Raw genomic sequence first — 14382 nt, 5'->3', positions numbered from 1 at the left:
GCTCCTCTGTGGCCACTGTTTGTAGCCTGTGCTGTGTTGTGTCACCTCCTTGGAGGGACTGGAAGGGCTGTGGCTGTTCCCGGTCACAGGGAATTGAGACCAATTCCAAGGAAGCCAATGGGATCACAGTAGTGTACGTGTGGGGAAAACTGGGTCCTCATGTGGGAGTGTTGTTCTTGAGGGATGATATTTTAACTTTCTTTTCAGGTTTGTACCTTGTAGAGAGAAGATGTTTATTGGTTGTTTGCTTATTTCTGTGTACTTGTCCAGGCTTAAAACTTGTCCTTCTTCTTAAGGTGTATCTTTTGATTGAACATCCCCAAGTCATCTGATGCTTTTTGTTAACTATGTGGGGCCAAGAAATACAATCATTAATAGAATAAAAGGCAATCAGAGAAAAAGCCCAGGGGATGAGATTCTCTGTTAGTCTAGAAGACTCATCTACTCTTTTCTTTATTATGGCTCTGGCCTTGAACTAGTGTTTGTGAGGAGCCTAATTTAAGGATTTTATGCTAATACCAGGAAATTAGCAATCTAAGTAAAGGCAGAACCCTTTCCTGTGTGGGGAAGTGGTGCAGTAAAAGGTGCTGAAGATTCAAGAATAACTGTGCCTGCAGATTTGTTTTACCTTAATGATAGTTAATGCATACAGGGAGTTGTATTCTCTGGTAACTGTTGAGAACAGCTGGTTCTGGAATAAAGTCTTCTACAGCCAGATCTTCAGCCCTTCAGTGTCATTCTCTAGAGCAACACCTGTTAGAAGCGGCAAGGTTTGGATACCTGTGAGCTGCTGCTGAAGAAACTGCAAATTCCTGAAATAGATGAGCCTTTGCATTGACTTCAGAGGGCTTTAGATCAGACCCATGGAGTTGTTATTCATCCTGTCCAGCGAATCCTTCCAGAAGAGAAAAATTCACTGTGATATCTTCCAGCAACCCAGGCTGGAGTCATTGCACAGAAATCCTGGAGCAAAAGCGTGACACAAAGATGTGTTTTGACAGCACAGGTGTCATGCCACTGTCCTTTTATAATCACCAGTTCCTGCCCGAGTTTGAAATTGAACTCTATTTCAGGACATACTTAGCCTTGGCCACTGTGGTATGAATTTCCAAGTGATGAAACTGGGTATCAGAAGGTGGATTGTAATGTTTGGGTTCATCTAACCACCTTTCTTTGGAGAAGAAATTAAGGTCACTTTATTTTCCTTCTTTTTATTGTGGAGGCACAGCTCACCATGCCCTCTAGGTATTGCATTGTTTCTCTTACCTAAAATTAATGAGATGTTTGGGCCTTTTTATGTTTTTAATATGATGCCCTGCTTTCCTCTCTCTGTAAGGAACACAGTGAACCAACTGTAGTGAAGTTTGTACAACATGAGCAAGCAGCTCCTGTTCTTCTTGGTGCAGAAGTTGATAAATCCTTTCAGCTCTATACTGTGACCTGAGCCATTATTCTCACATTAAAGGAAATGCTTTTTAAAGTTTTTTTTTCTTAATATGACTGTTTCCATTCATTAAAATTATAATAGTCTAATTTTTCTGACCTTTTATTCTTTTATTCTTTTGCTGTGACTTTCGATTTTGTAAACCAGAAATCAGTTTCCAGATGGTCTTTCTTCCTACTGTCCTAAACCAGAGGCTTGGAGTTTTTCATATCCAGTATAATTAAGAAAATGTGGTATTTTCTACACTTTTTACAGCAGAACATATTGCAAAATGGGAAAAGCAGTGTGTTGCAACTGTGTCACGAGATCTCTGGCCTCATAGTTTTATAATGCACAAAACCCACTATGGAGGACAGGAAATTCTTAAAACATTTGCTCAAATTGAGACCTACCCAGGCCCATTTATAGGACTGTAGGGGTCATGACATTGGAGGGGAGTAGAAGTAGGATGTCCCTAGATGTGGTGAGTACCTCTTGGGACTGGAGGAGGATCTATAGTTTTGTGGTGCATAATGAAGTTAAATTTACGGTGTGGATATGCAAGCAATCAGCCTTTACTAGTTCTACTGGATACAGAGCGATTTGCCCTTGAAAGAATATCTGTAGCTGTAGAACAATGTATGTAGTGGCTATCCAATGCATTTCCCCTCTGGCTGTGTAGGGGCCATAACCCACTGCTATCAACAAGTCCTTCTGGAATTCATGGGAGTTGAGATGTGCTGCTTGTGCTTGTGACTTGCTGTTTGGCACCTTGTTCAAAGCACGGGTGCAAGTTAGTTAATCCAATCACTTCTTGAGCCCTTACTGAAGGGCAACATATCCCTACTCAGTGAAAATCCTGTTAGGAATCTGTCAGCGGGTGATTAAGAGATGTCAGAGGGCAAAGTAAGCTGTATCAGCACTGAGCTGGGTAGATGAAGTGTTCTGTGGTGAGCCTAATCTTGTGAAGAGCATGACCTCTGTCTGCTGTATAAAGGTTTTCCATAGTAACCCTGCTTTTAATTAAGTTCTTAATATACATATAACCTAGCTGAAACAATCTTGGTGATTGTTGGAGGGTCAAAAGGGTGTAAGGACTTCCTGATGGAGGGTGGAAAGGTGTGGTGAAGAAGGGGAGATGTAAGAAATTAGCATAGAAAATGGGATCAACATCAGCTAAAAGTACATGTGAAGAGCAGTTTATCTGCTGTTTCCCCTCCTCCTTCCTCACCCTCTCTCTGCTGCGCAGTGTCCCCTCCTTATTAGTGCATCAGCCCTTCTCAATAGGTGACTGGACCAAGGGGGAATGTTGTTCCTCGTTACCCAGATATTACCTAATTGCAGCAACGTGTTTCCAAAAGATATCATAGGCAGGATAGACAGACTTCTGCTGGCTTCCTGCTATGCCTGAAAATGGCTGTCTTTGGTCATTTCCTGACAGAGGAATAATGAAGTCTGAAGGGGAACATGGATCTTCTAATTCCTCAAGAAGAGTTTTACAAGGAAATGTACAGCTCTTGGAAAGCGGAAAAAAGAGTTGCCGACTACTAAAGTTGTGAGTGAAAGCAGTGTTCCCAATACACAGGGAGAGATGTAAAAAAGAGATTTTTTTTTTTGGTGCATCAGTGGAAAGATCTGTTGTATTTTAATTTATCTTTTTAATTTGAAAACAATGAAACCACTCTTCTCTTTCCCTGTGTATGGTGGGGGTGCTGCCCAAATGCTTTCAAGTATACATGTTGGAAGCTGAAGCCTGCACTTCTGTGGCAGCAAAGCTTAGTCTCCCAGGTGTTTTTATGTGGGAACAAAATTTAATCTGAAATAGGAACTCAGCCCACTAGACATCACAAGCTGCTGATAGATCCCAGAGGACTTCAAGAGTTTCGCTGATGAAATAATGATATTTTGCAAAAGCAGCATCCAGTGTGCCAGTTCAAGGTTTGTGTCCTGGTTCCCTGAGGGGGCTTTAGATATGTAGGTGTGTCTGGTAAGATGGGAAAGAGACCATGTCGAAAGGACTCAACAGTCATGTTCTTTGCTATATTCAGGGGGCACAGAGGGTTTCTGAGAAGTATTGATTTATGAAATATTGTAAGAAAGAGCCCAAGATAGAAATCAATAGAGGTGATGTTGGGTCTCTGTGTTTGATCCTGCTGAGCTTGGAGGATGATCCTACCATAATCTCTGAGGCATACAGTGTAAAACCTGCTCCTGGTGAGCTGTTGTGTATATGTATCTATACATGTCTGTGTCTCCTGTTCTGTAATATCAGCCATGTGGATCCAGTCACATCTGAGCTGATGCATTGTTCTCACCAATCTCTGAGTTTAGGAGAGTGTCCCTTTGGCTGGCCAAGCCAGAAAACATCTGACAGTGCTTGTAACTCAGGACAGTAAATCTAGGCTATAGCAAATTAGTGTGCAGCTTCCCTGTGCTCTGACCTGAGGTATGTGAATCTCAGCACTGATGAACCTGCTGAGCATTTGAACTCAGGCTTTGGTCCTACCGTAATTAGAGTTTATGCACTTTATAAACAGTTATTGCGTGAGCCCTCAGAACTGCCTTATAGTGCTAGAATCTCTCTGTGGAAGAGCCCATGGTCAAGTTATTTCATTACCCACCTGGGAGCTTCATCATCATCCTTTTAGATTTCTAGATTTCTCCTATACCTCCTTTTCCCATATGCAATTATAAATTGATATCATATAATTTGCCTTAAGTCTCTATTTATTTTAAATGCAATAATTAGAGATAACAATTGCTGTAGAAAAATAAACATCTATTCAGTGAGAAGACTGAGTAATTAAGGACAATTATTGGTTTCTGTAAGTAGGATGCTCAGTAACAAAGTTCTTTCGAGTGCAGCTAAGAGGAGTATAAGATGCGTATCATTGGAGACCAGGACTCTACAGTCTAAAAGAATTGGGAAATTAAATGGAAGCTAGTAATAATAAATTATCTAGAGCTTTCTTTCCAGATTGTATTTAAAATTCAGTTTTTCTGGTTGTACTATGTAAAACTTGCATAGGGTTTATATCCCTTTCGAACATTCTTTGTAAGGATTAGTCAGTTAATCCTGCTACAGCCCTTGCAAGGTAAGTAACTAAGTGTTATTATCCTTATTTTATGGCTATGGAAATCATGTTGCTGTGGGCCAGATTTTAATCCATTTTCCACTGTTGCAGATCTAAAGCAACTTTACTGCAGTCAGCAGTTAGACACTGTAACCGAACTGATTTAACCCTAATTGAAACTGCAGTGTTTGTGAAGATAACTGTTGAGAGTAAAGACGAAGAATATTACATTTTAAGTATTGTCCTGTGCCTCACTTGAGATGTATTAATGCTTTTGTTTGCTTTAGTGGTTGATTTTCTGAACTGGCATGCTTGAAGTTTTTCAGGTCTTGCAAATGCTAGTGCATGTAGTTTTCAGGAATAAGTATCCATAAATTCTTTTAAGATTTACAACATCAACCTCCAATTTGTGGGGATAAATTAAGTTACATTATTTGTATATAAAGATTGGATGTACAAAGTTCATATGCAGCAATAATGTACACACATTAAGCTTTTTAAAAAACAGTGCACTTGACTTTGTTCAGCCTTGGAATTTTGTGCCTCCTTTAATCAAAATAGTTTGTTGCCAGTACTAGTCTGAGCCCTGAAGTAAACCACAAATGTTAGTGTCCTGCACTGCCTAGATTAACATTTGCAGAGTATTCATTGACTTGAATTAATTGGCAATTAGCTAACTCAAGTTAAAGAGGAGTGATATTTCTCTCTAGACATTCCTTTAATTGCTCATCCAGCCAAAATAGACACTACTGTCCAGACCAGGGGTTTCCACTTGGATTTTTTAAATTTTTCAACAATGCACTGAAGTGAAATGAAGAGCAAGCAACATGTATGTGCAGATGATCTGAAATCAGTGGCTGGTTTCCCTACTACAGAAATTTATCAATGCTTATGAATAGGGCATTTGGTTGGTTTTATTTTAAAAGAAAACAAAAGACTTCCATTTGCCACTGGAAAAATTGTATGTAATAAATACAGCAAATGTACCTAATTTTTCATTCCATTTCTTGAAGTAGTTGTTGGCGTAATGGTTAAAAATGAGGATAATGAGTTACTTGTGTTTAACATTTCTGAAAGATTGGGAACGTTATTAACGATGGATATACCGTAAGTGCTGTATTTAAACAACAGTGATATTTCATTATTTATTACTTTCTCTCTCATTTAAAATGATGATTTGTTTCAGATCAGTGTCTCTGGCAGACTTCAGGTTTGGATAGTACTGAAAACATTCTCTCTTGTTCCTAGAATGTTTCTTTCTCTAATGAAGAGTTTTAATAACAGGATCGTTAGTAAGATGCTACTATTTATGCAGTTGTGATGTGGGTATCAAATAGCACCATCTCTTAGTGTTTTATTCAGTCTGTGTTAGAGAAAAATTACTGCACAAAATGCAAGGCAAAAGTAAATCAACCTTTTCTGAAATCCTCTTCTTGGCTGAAAAGTCGTGGAGGTGATTGCCAGTTACAATATAGGCCACTTGCTGTGGTCATGGATTCACAGTGAGTGTATTGTCTCATTTAGAGGGAAACTTTTGTTTCTCCATCCCCATAGAACATTCTTCTTGGGTAAAAGAAGAATTTTCTTTCTGAACTGCTTCAGAGACTGTCCACCTCTCCAGCTGATCTAACTCTGTCCCTTGCTCATCATATAAGCTCCTATCCTTTTCGGAAAAGATCTGTGTATCTCTGAGCATCCACAGAGAGGGAGTTTATGGGCAGCAAAATGCATAGGTGTTGTTACTAGCAGGTCGCTGCAGCATTAGGCTGTCTCAGGCCTGTATGCTTCCCTTTGCTCTTCTTCCGTCAGTGGAATCTTTTTGTGTCATATAGGGTTCCTCATGCTCATTCTTTTTCAAAAAAGTGCCTTTAACTTAGGATAAAAAGTCTATGTTAACTTACACATCCCCTTGCTTTTCAGTGTTTTCATGTTTCCTTCTTTACTCTCCACCTTCAGTTACAGGGCTGGTTCTGGTGCAGTTCAGTGGCTCAGATCAAAAGCAGACCAATGCTTCTAGCCAGCTCTAGGATGCAACAACCTATTTGAAAGCCCCAGTGTGTCAGTGTCCACGAGCCCCCAGGAATGACCTGTGGTTGGGGATCTGAAGTGTGCCTGAAGGAATGTGTGTGTGTACAGCTATGTGGGTGGTTGAGAGAAACTGCAAGTGGTTGATTCCCACAGCATCTTAGATTTTCTGTCAGGACAGGCAGGACTTAACTTTAATAGTCGTGAAGGTTACATGTCTGCATTTGAGGAGTTAATTATTCATGAAGTTGACAATTTCAAACTCTATTTGTTGCCTGGCAGATTTGCTTTAGGCCAAGCCAGTGCAAAATATCCTCTTAGCAGCAGCAGCCTTGTTTATTTTCCTTTGGGGAAGACAGAGGTACACAGGTACCTATGCTGGCCTGAATGTGTAGATAAGCTTTACAAATAAGTACCTAACTTATTGACACATTTGTATTGGAGGATTTGTATAGTTTTGAGATGCTCATTTACAGCTGAATATACAGGAGAGGAAAAAGTGGAAGATGCACAGCCTCTTCCATAACCCTGCAAACACACCTTAGATCCTTGTTTCTAAACAGGCAATTCTGCCACTTCAGTTTTTTCCATAACAGCTCAGTAGTTCAGTCACACAGTTGCTTCTTATTCTCTCATAGGTCTGTTATTATGTAGATAAATAATACATCTTAAATAGTTAATGTTCTCCATGTCATTAAAAGGACTTAAGAATCAGAAGCCCACAGGAACTCAAATCCACATGTAAGTCATCTCTCAGTAGTTATACACTTAACTGAAATTACAGGACAGAAACAGAAGTCCTGAGTACAAACTCAATTAGGCTTTCATCATAGTAGCAGGAGGGTGTTATCTTATAGATGGACTTACTAAGAGGGTTTTGGGGTTTTTTTTTGCTTAGTCTGGCATGGAAATGGTGAAAGGAAGTGGCTCGGGGAGGAGGGAGGAAGCAAGGCAGAGCGGCATGTTTTATTTTCATTCTAAAATTACATTCATTGAATTTAGTACAGTGAAAAGTGCTGTCTTGAGCTGTTCAGAGAGTTGTCTAAAAGTTCTGTCTCCACAAAACAGCGATGACAGTGCATTTTTTTTCTTGATTTTTAAAATGCAAATCAGGAGAAGAGGAATACTGCATTAAATCTCACGTTTTCTCATTCTGTCCTTTGATACCATGGTGTAAATCAAGAATGATTTCTTGAGGGTGATGAAATTAATTAGTATAAAATCAGTGTGACTGAGTTTTATTTTTGCAAAGTCTTGGTGTCTTCTAACAGTTTATTTACTTTTCGTTTGAGTAAACAGAATGGTTTAAACTTAATTTTTGATTTTCTAAGTTAGTAGCTAGAAAGACAGAGGACACTGTGAAGATAGCCTGTATAGCATGACAGTGTCCCACAAGCTCATGGTTAAACCCTTCTCTGACTCAATGATGGGGTGCTTCAGGGAGGACAAAAGAAAAATACTTCACAAATAAGCCACGTTCAGTGAAACAGATGTCTTAATTTGGGAGCAACAAGATTGGAAATCAAACCCTGAAGTGTGAGATACCACAAGTCTGGTATATCACTGGTGAAGACTCAGAGAACAATTGTTTCTCACCTTCATTGACCTCTGAAAATAATTGGTCTGCACCATGTTACAATACAGCACTGTGCCACAGATCCCAGGAGTCTCGATATAGAGGACTGAGCTAAAAGTTCTGCTGAGATTTGAAAGTAACTGAGAGCAGTGTAAAAAGTGCTGTCATGCTGCAAGAGTGATGTAGAGCTGCAATTTGTACTAGAAGCAGGAAGGAAGCAATTGGCACAGATTGAAACAGTGCACACTTTCAGCAGGGTGGTGCCAAGTAGTTGCTATCCAAACACAGAGCAAAGCCAAAGGGAAGAAGCGTAAGGAAGGCTGCAGCTGCTGTGAACAGTGAACAGAGAGCCAGTAGTGCTATGGTTAATATTATAAATTGAATAGAAAAAAACCATACGGAAGAGTGAGTGTGGCTGGACATCACAGCATCTTTCCCCAACTGTGCTTCTCATTTGCTTCGGGCTGGGGACACACATTTTCAAATGGATTTGTCAGTGCATTGCATTCTTAACTTTTGTGACTTGTTTATGTCATGGCTGAAAGTGAGGAGGTCAGCATTTAACCAAATAAGACTGAGAAATTATGTGACTAGAAATATCCAGAAGACTTGAGCATGCTGTAAAAGAGATGTGACTGGAAGCAAGTTGGGAGTTTATTTCTCCACTTAATAGCCAGTGATTAATAGTTCCAAATTTATTATTAACTGTGTAGAAAAAGCATGGACAAGTACCCACAGGAGACTGCTGGAGTCCCTGAAGAAGCTCTAGTTCACTTCATTGGAGCCAGTTTGTAGTAAGGCAGTAGTCTATATATTTATCCTTCAGTAAGACATGTGAAGTCCTGTGTTCGGAGTTTCATTGGACTGCAAATCTGGTGTTGAAATTCTAGATAAAGCAATGTGTTTGGCTCTGTGGTTTGCACCAAGGAATGGGTTGGCTTCTTAACTGCAGCCCAGCCTAGGAGCTGCTAGCTAAGTTAGGCTTTTTCCTACTCTGTGATGTCATTGCTCATAAATACTCTGGAAAGCACAGCAGGTCTTAGTGACACCAGGGAGGTGCAATTTCTCTTTACTTCTGTTATAACTGAATTAAACTAAATGGCAATTTGGCATATAGTGTGTGGAGTGGGATGGGATCCAGCCCATCAGGTGTTGTGCTTCATGTGCATGTTTGACAAGAGTAAAAGCTGAAGCCAACAAGATCTTACTTGAATAACCTACAATTCTTCCAGCTACAGATTTTCTTAATGGCAGTAGAGTTGAGAGCTCAGGGTACCATCTTAAACTCACTTGTAGGAGTTATCTTAATGCACTTTCATGCAAGTCAGCAGATTTAGATGAAAATTTTGCAGAAGGTAATGCTTCATGTATGTTACTTAGCTCTTTCTTTTTTTTAAGTCTTGGGGTTCTGTTCCATATTTTGGGGGTAGTTCAGACATCCTGATCCTGTCAGGGATATCCATATCCTTTTGCCAATATAATCACTTAACAGCACTCTGTATTATTTGAGGATAAGGATGTAGTAAGTAATAACAAGTAAGAAGAACTTAGAATTGTATCAGCATATGCTGATGTTCGTCCACACCATTGGCATTCATCACAGTCCTAAGTTTATCCAGGAGGGTAAATTAAAATAGTAAATGAAACCATAATTAAGTACCTTTTTATTAGGATCATAAAAACTTTGGAAGGAGCTAGAGAACAGCAGAAGCTACGTCTACATTGCAAACATATGACCATCTAGTTTTGCTGATTTGTGAGCTTTTGTTGATGTCAAGTGTCAAGAAAAGCCCTTAGTCCAGTGTGGTTCAATTGGCAGAACTTCTTATTGATAGAATGCACTTTGAGTTGTTCGAGGTGGAATACAGTGTTTCAACAGAAACACAGTTTTAGTGGCAGGAACCGCAGGAGCATCAAGGATGCTGGTGGCTTCACAGCAGAATGGTCACAATGTGGGCTGCGGAGTCATCGTTACTCACACGACCTTATCTGGCTGGAGAAGATACTGGTGGGAATTTATTTGCATACAAGTTGCTAAGTGCTGGATGGTGTTCTAATAGCAAAAAACTCAACAACGACTGTCTCTAACCAATTCTTCCTTTCTGTTTTGCTCTGTTTCTCCTGCAGGGCTTGTGAAGTTGGGGGTTCACTGTGTCACATGTCAGAAGGTCGCGATAAAAATTGTCAACAGAGAGAAGCTCAGTGAGTCGGTGCTAATGAAGGTAATTTTCTAATGGGAGATTTAAAAAAAAAAATTAAATTCCTGACTCTGTGTCTTCTGTTCCATGCAAAATTAATATCTTTAATTATGTATAACAAACATCCCTGTCAGTACTAGGATTATGCAGAGCATAATAACAATAATTTAGTTATGGGGAAGGCTAGGGCGGTTGAAATTAAATGGGAGTATGCCTGTGCTTTGCGAACAAAATAAACGGTCAGCTGTAGAGGTCTTGCTTCTCTGTTGGGGCAGGGCATTGTGTGTTGGGCATTGGACTTCCCCCACTGCAGTTGTGTGGTTGCGGTACATTGCAGACTGAGGTGTACAGATGTCAGCATGAGGAGATTTAACAGAGGCTAGTAAATCTGTTACTTGAATACTCCTACTGCTTGCTCTGATGCATGGGTTCTTTATGATCTGATGTGCCAAGGTCTGTGACTGTTTAGAGCTGTTGTAATTCTGTTTACAATCCACAGAGCTGTGCCATTGGAAACCATCAAGGTGTTTGTCCCAATGGTCCCAATGACTGTTAGTGTTCAGAAGAGCTTAGTTTGTTTTTTACCTAGCCTTGTGATTCTCCTCACATGAATGTCATTGATTGATCTTGGAAACCTAAAAATAAAATAAATGTATGCATAACAGTTTATGCATGTGATTTGGTGACTAGAAAGGCTAAATTCATCTTGATGGGAAGGAACACAACTGCAGTGCAATCAACGAATTCCATCACGCTGTCACCTGCAAATTACGCTAACAGGTTTGTGTGCAGCGTGGAGCACTTTGCTGAGGTAACTTCCCTATAGAAGCACACAGAGCATATAAGTTTATACTGCTGTTTCCTATATGGACTTCTGTGTCAGCTGTTTCCAAGCACAAGTATAGCAATCTTACTCAGAGCAGAAAGAAAATGGATTTTCAGCTAATATAGAGTCAGTGAATATTACACAAAAAATATAAGTTTATTTTTTTTTCAGAGAAGAATTCTGAAAGTTTACATTCCATTGTAATGTGTTCAGACTTTACCTTTCTGGAATTTCATTGATATATTCCTTCTGCTGCAGTACTGTGGATTCAAACAGACTTCTAATATAGACCAAAAGTTAGAAAGTGAAATAGGTAAGAAAACTGTGTGTAAATGGTAAAATCTGAATGAGACACTAAACACTGGATATTTTCCAGAGTAAAATAATAGGAATATTTTTAACAAACATGAGCATTTTGTTCTCTGAGAGACACTGTCTGGTATTTGTATAAAACATTTTATTTACCTCATTGATTTTCAGAGTAGGAGGCAAATCACTTAGCATAGCAAAGCAATCTCTCTGCTTTAGTTGTGTTGCATTACCTCGATTGTAGTATGAAATCGGAGTTGTGAAATGGTGTGTTAGGCCCTTGTTTACACAGCCACATGCTGAAGCGTGCCATGTTTTCTGTAGGATTGTACAGCATCTTTCTCAGGAGGAAATCACATGTTTTATTGTGGTTCTCATTTTCAGACTCTTCTTGGTAAGCTTTTCTCTTTCAAGGATTCTGTGCTCAGGAGGTTGGAACAACAGATGGGATTGAAGTGGTTTGCCCAGTTCTTGCATAAATTCAGTAACCAGATGTCTTTTCAGGAATGCCCTCTGTCTGCTGGTCACAGACAGGGCCTGAGACTTCTAAGTGAATTTAGAATTGACTGTACTGTTAGCCAGCTTAATCCAGTCTGGCTGGAGGGGAAAAATGCAGTTTTTGGCAATCCCAGTGTGACCATTGCGAAGCATCCAGCTGACAGCCTGCTGTGTGGAGTCAGCAGCCGCAGGGAAATAGCCAACAGTGAAGCCAAGTCACAGTACTGTGGTGGTGTCCCTACTTTGTGCAGCTTCCCACTAGCTTATCAGTTCTAGTGACTTTCTTTGCCAGTGGGCTGTGCAGAACAGCCCCTGGAGCCAAATGATTCAAGACCACATCTACTCTCCCAAGCCAGGCCCAGATTGATGGATTTTGCTTTAATCCAGCCTTGGACAGAAAAACTGGATCTGACAAACATGCACACCTGCCACATGAAGCTGTAACAGTGCAGTGCTGTGGCCATTTATCCTAGAGCATAAGGAAGAAGTCTGCTCACGGTCCTTTCAACATCTGAAGTGACAGGCACAAGCATATACAGCAGGCTGCTTTCCTTGTCATCATTATTCTATTTTGACTTGCTTCTTGTAGCCTTCATTTCTCCAGTGTTTTTGCAGTATTTTATTCTGTATGTTCAGGGAACTGTCCCTTCTCTCTGCAGCTGCTCTTCATCTGAGCTGTGCAGAATTGAGAGGCATTTGGTAAAGTGCTTTCTAATCATAATGCCGTAGTATCGATATTTCTGGAGAGAAAAATTTGGAATTGAAGCAGCTGGTCTCAATTAGCAGAACTGCTGCTATGGAGATGATACACGGGCAGGCACGCTGCAGCACAAGCTGCAGTAAATGTATCATCCAAGCACTTGCTGCCCTGTCAAAGGACAGGGCTGCTTAGTGCACATGGGAGCCTTTTGCTTTGTCATGTCCTTACTCGCTAAATGCAGGCTGGGGAGCAGTGTTCCTTTCCCAGCTCCAGCTTGGGCCTGTTTGGGAGCCTGGCTTTGGGACAAAGCTACAAGTGTAATTTCACAGTTGAGAACAAAGAGTTGGTTCTGTTCTCGCTCCTGCTTTCATGCAACTGGTAAAAGCTTCAGCTGGGTTTCTTCAACTGCACTGCGGTAACCCCCACAGATGTGGAGACCTGCCTCCCACCATAACTCTAGCTTGCTCTAGCACAAAATTGACAGAAAGATTTCAGAAAGGAGTGTGTTGCAGTGAGCATTTTGAGATTGAAATACAGTTCATTGATTTCCCTGAATTACTTCTGGATCGCTGACAGGGAAATTAGGCCCGGAATACAAGAACTGAATGTGTCCTTAAAGCAGTAAGCTTTCCTGAGCAGGTGGGTTCACTACTGATGGTTTAATTTTCAGTACCAGTACAAGTGTTTGGAGTTTATAACTTCAGAATATAAAGGTTAAAGTAAATCTTTCCTCTCACGTGGCAAAAGCTTGTTAGGAAACATTGAGGTGTCTCATGAGACATAGTCAGGAGAATCCTGTCTCCTCTTTACTGCCTCACCAGTTCTCTTCCACTCCTTCCTTCCAAAGAATAAACAACAACAAAAAAACCTACTCGTTTGGTGATCCATCAGATGAAATACTCTTTGAACAGACAGAGGTAGTAGAAGCAATGGGAGCATAAAGGGTGAAGAGCGAGAAGGGGACAGCTGGCCCTGGTCTAATTACTTGAACACACGGGCATCCTGAGAAAGCCACAGATGTCCCAGGCTTGATGATTGAAGCCCAGAGCTCCATATGTGTGCTTTGTGTCCATGTGCCTTTTGTTTCTTCTGAGTCCTCTAGTGCTGGCCTTGAAGCAAGGCAGATATTTCCAGGGTGGGGGATGGGAAAGAACACAGTCCTACTTTAGTGGAGCTCAATTGTGACACGAGTAGTGGTTTGGGGGAGACTGTCAGTTGGTTTAGTGCCTTGTAGTACTAATGTGCTCTGCTTCCAAAAAATTCTGCAAAGGCATAGTGTGTGTTCTTAAACTGGGAAGGTCTTGCAATAACCACTAATGGAAATCACTGGTTGGCTGAAATAATTGAGTGGAAGGATAGGTAGGAGAATCGAGTATCAGCGTCTTGGAATTGACAGGATAACTTAGGGAAGCATACTTGTAAATGGGCACTGCTTTGCATGGTCTTTTTGTCATCTCTTGCTTCTTTGTGAGCTTCTATTTCAGTAGGTGTTTATTTCTCTGCTACCTTATCCTACTTTTGAGTCTTTTCCTTCCTTCTCTGTCCTTCAAGGAAAAAAGTTTAGAAATTGGGCACAATTTAGAAAGTATCTGAGAGAATAAGTAAACAATCGGAGCTCGGGTTTTATAAGACTCAAGGGTCTCAATCCACCTAGTTTATTAAAGAGAAGGTTAAGACATAGCTTCATCATGGTCTGTAAAGAGTGATAAGGAGGATAGGCACATGATAACAGAGGGTATTACAGTCTTGGGTA

The 14382-nt window shown here is 40.5% G+C and overlaps 1 protein-coding gene across 14 annotated transcripts in view; it reads left to right on the top strand.

Moving 5' to 3' along the window:
- The window catches only part of BRSK2 (BR serine/threonine kinase 2), a 315531-nt gene that overhangs the window by 145580 nt on the left and 155569 nt on the right, over nt 1-14382 (top strand). For all 14 annotated transcript variants that reach the window (XM_064657587.1, XM_064657590.1, XM_064657589.1 and 11 more), the window contains exon 2: nt 10226-10320. In XM_064657587.1, the coding sequence (XP_064513657.1) occupies nt 10226-10320 (95 nt within the window). The remainder of the gene's footprint in view (nt 1-10225; nt 10321-14382) is intronic.

The sequence above is a fragment of the Pseudopipra pipra genome, chromosome 6 (assembly GCF_036250125.1).
Source record: "Pseudopipra pipra isolate bDixPip1 chromosome 6, bDixPip1.hap1, whole genome shotgun sequence".
NCBI classification, from domain to species: Eukaryota; Metazoa; Chordata; class Aves; order Passeriformes; family Pipridae; genus Pseudopipra; species Pseudopipra pipra.
Note: the sequence above shows the minus strand (reverse complement) of the source record. Positions and strands in the feature narration are given on the sequence as shown.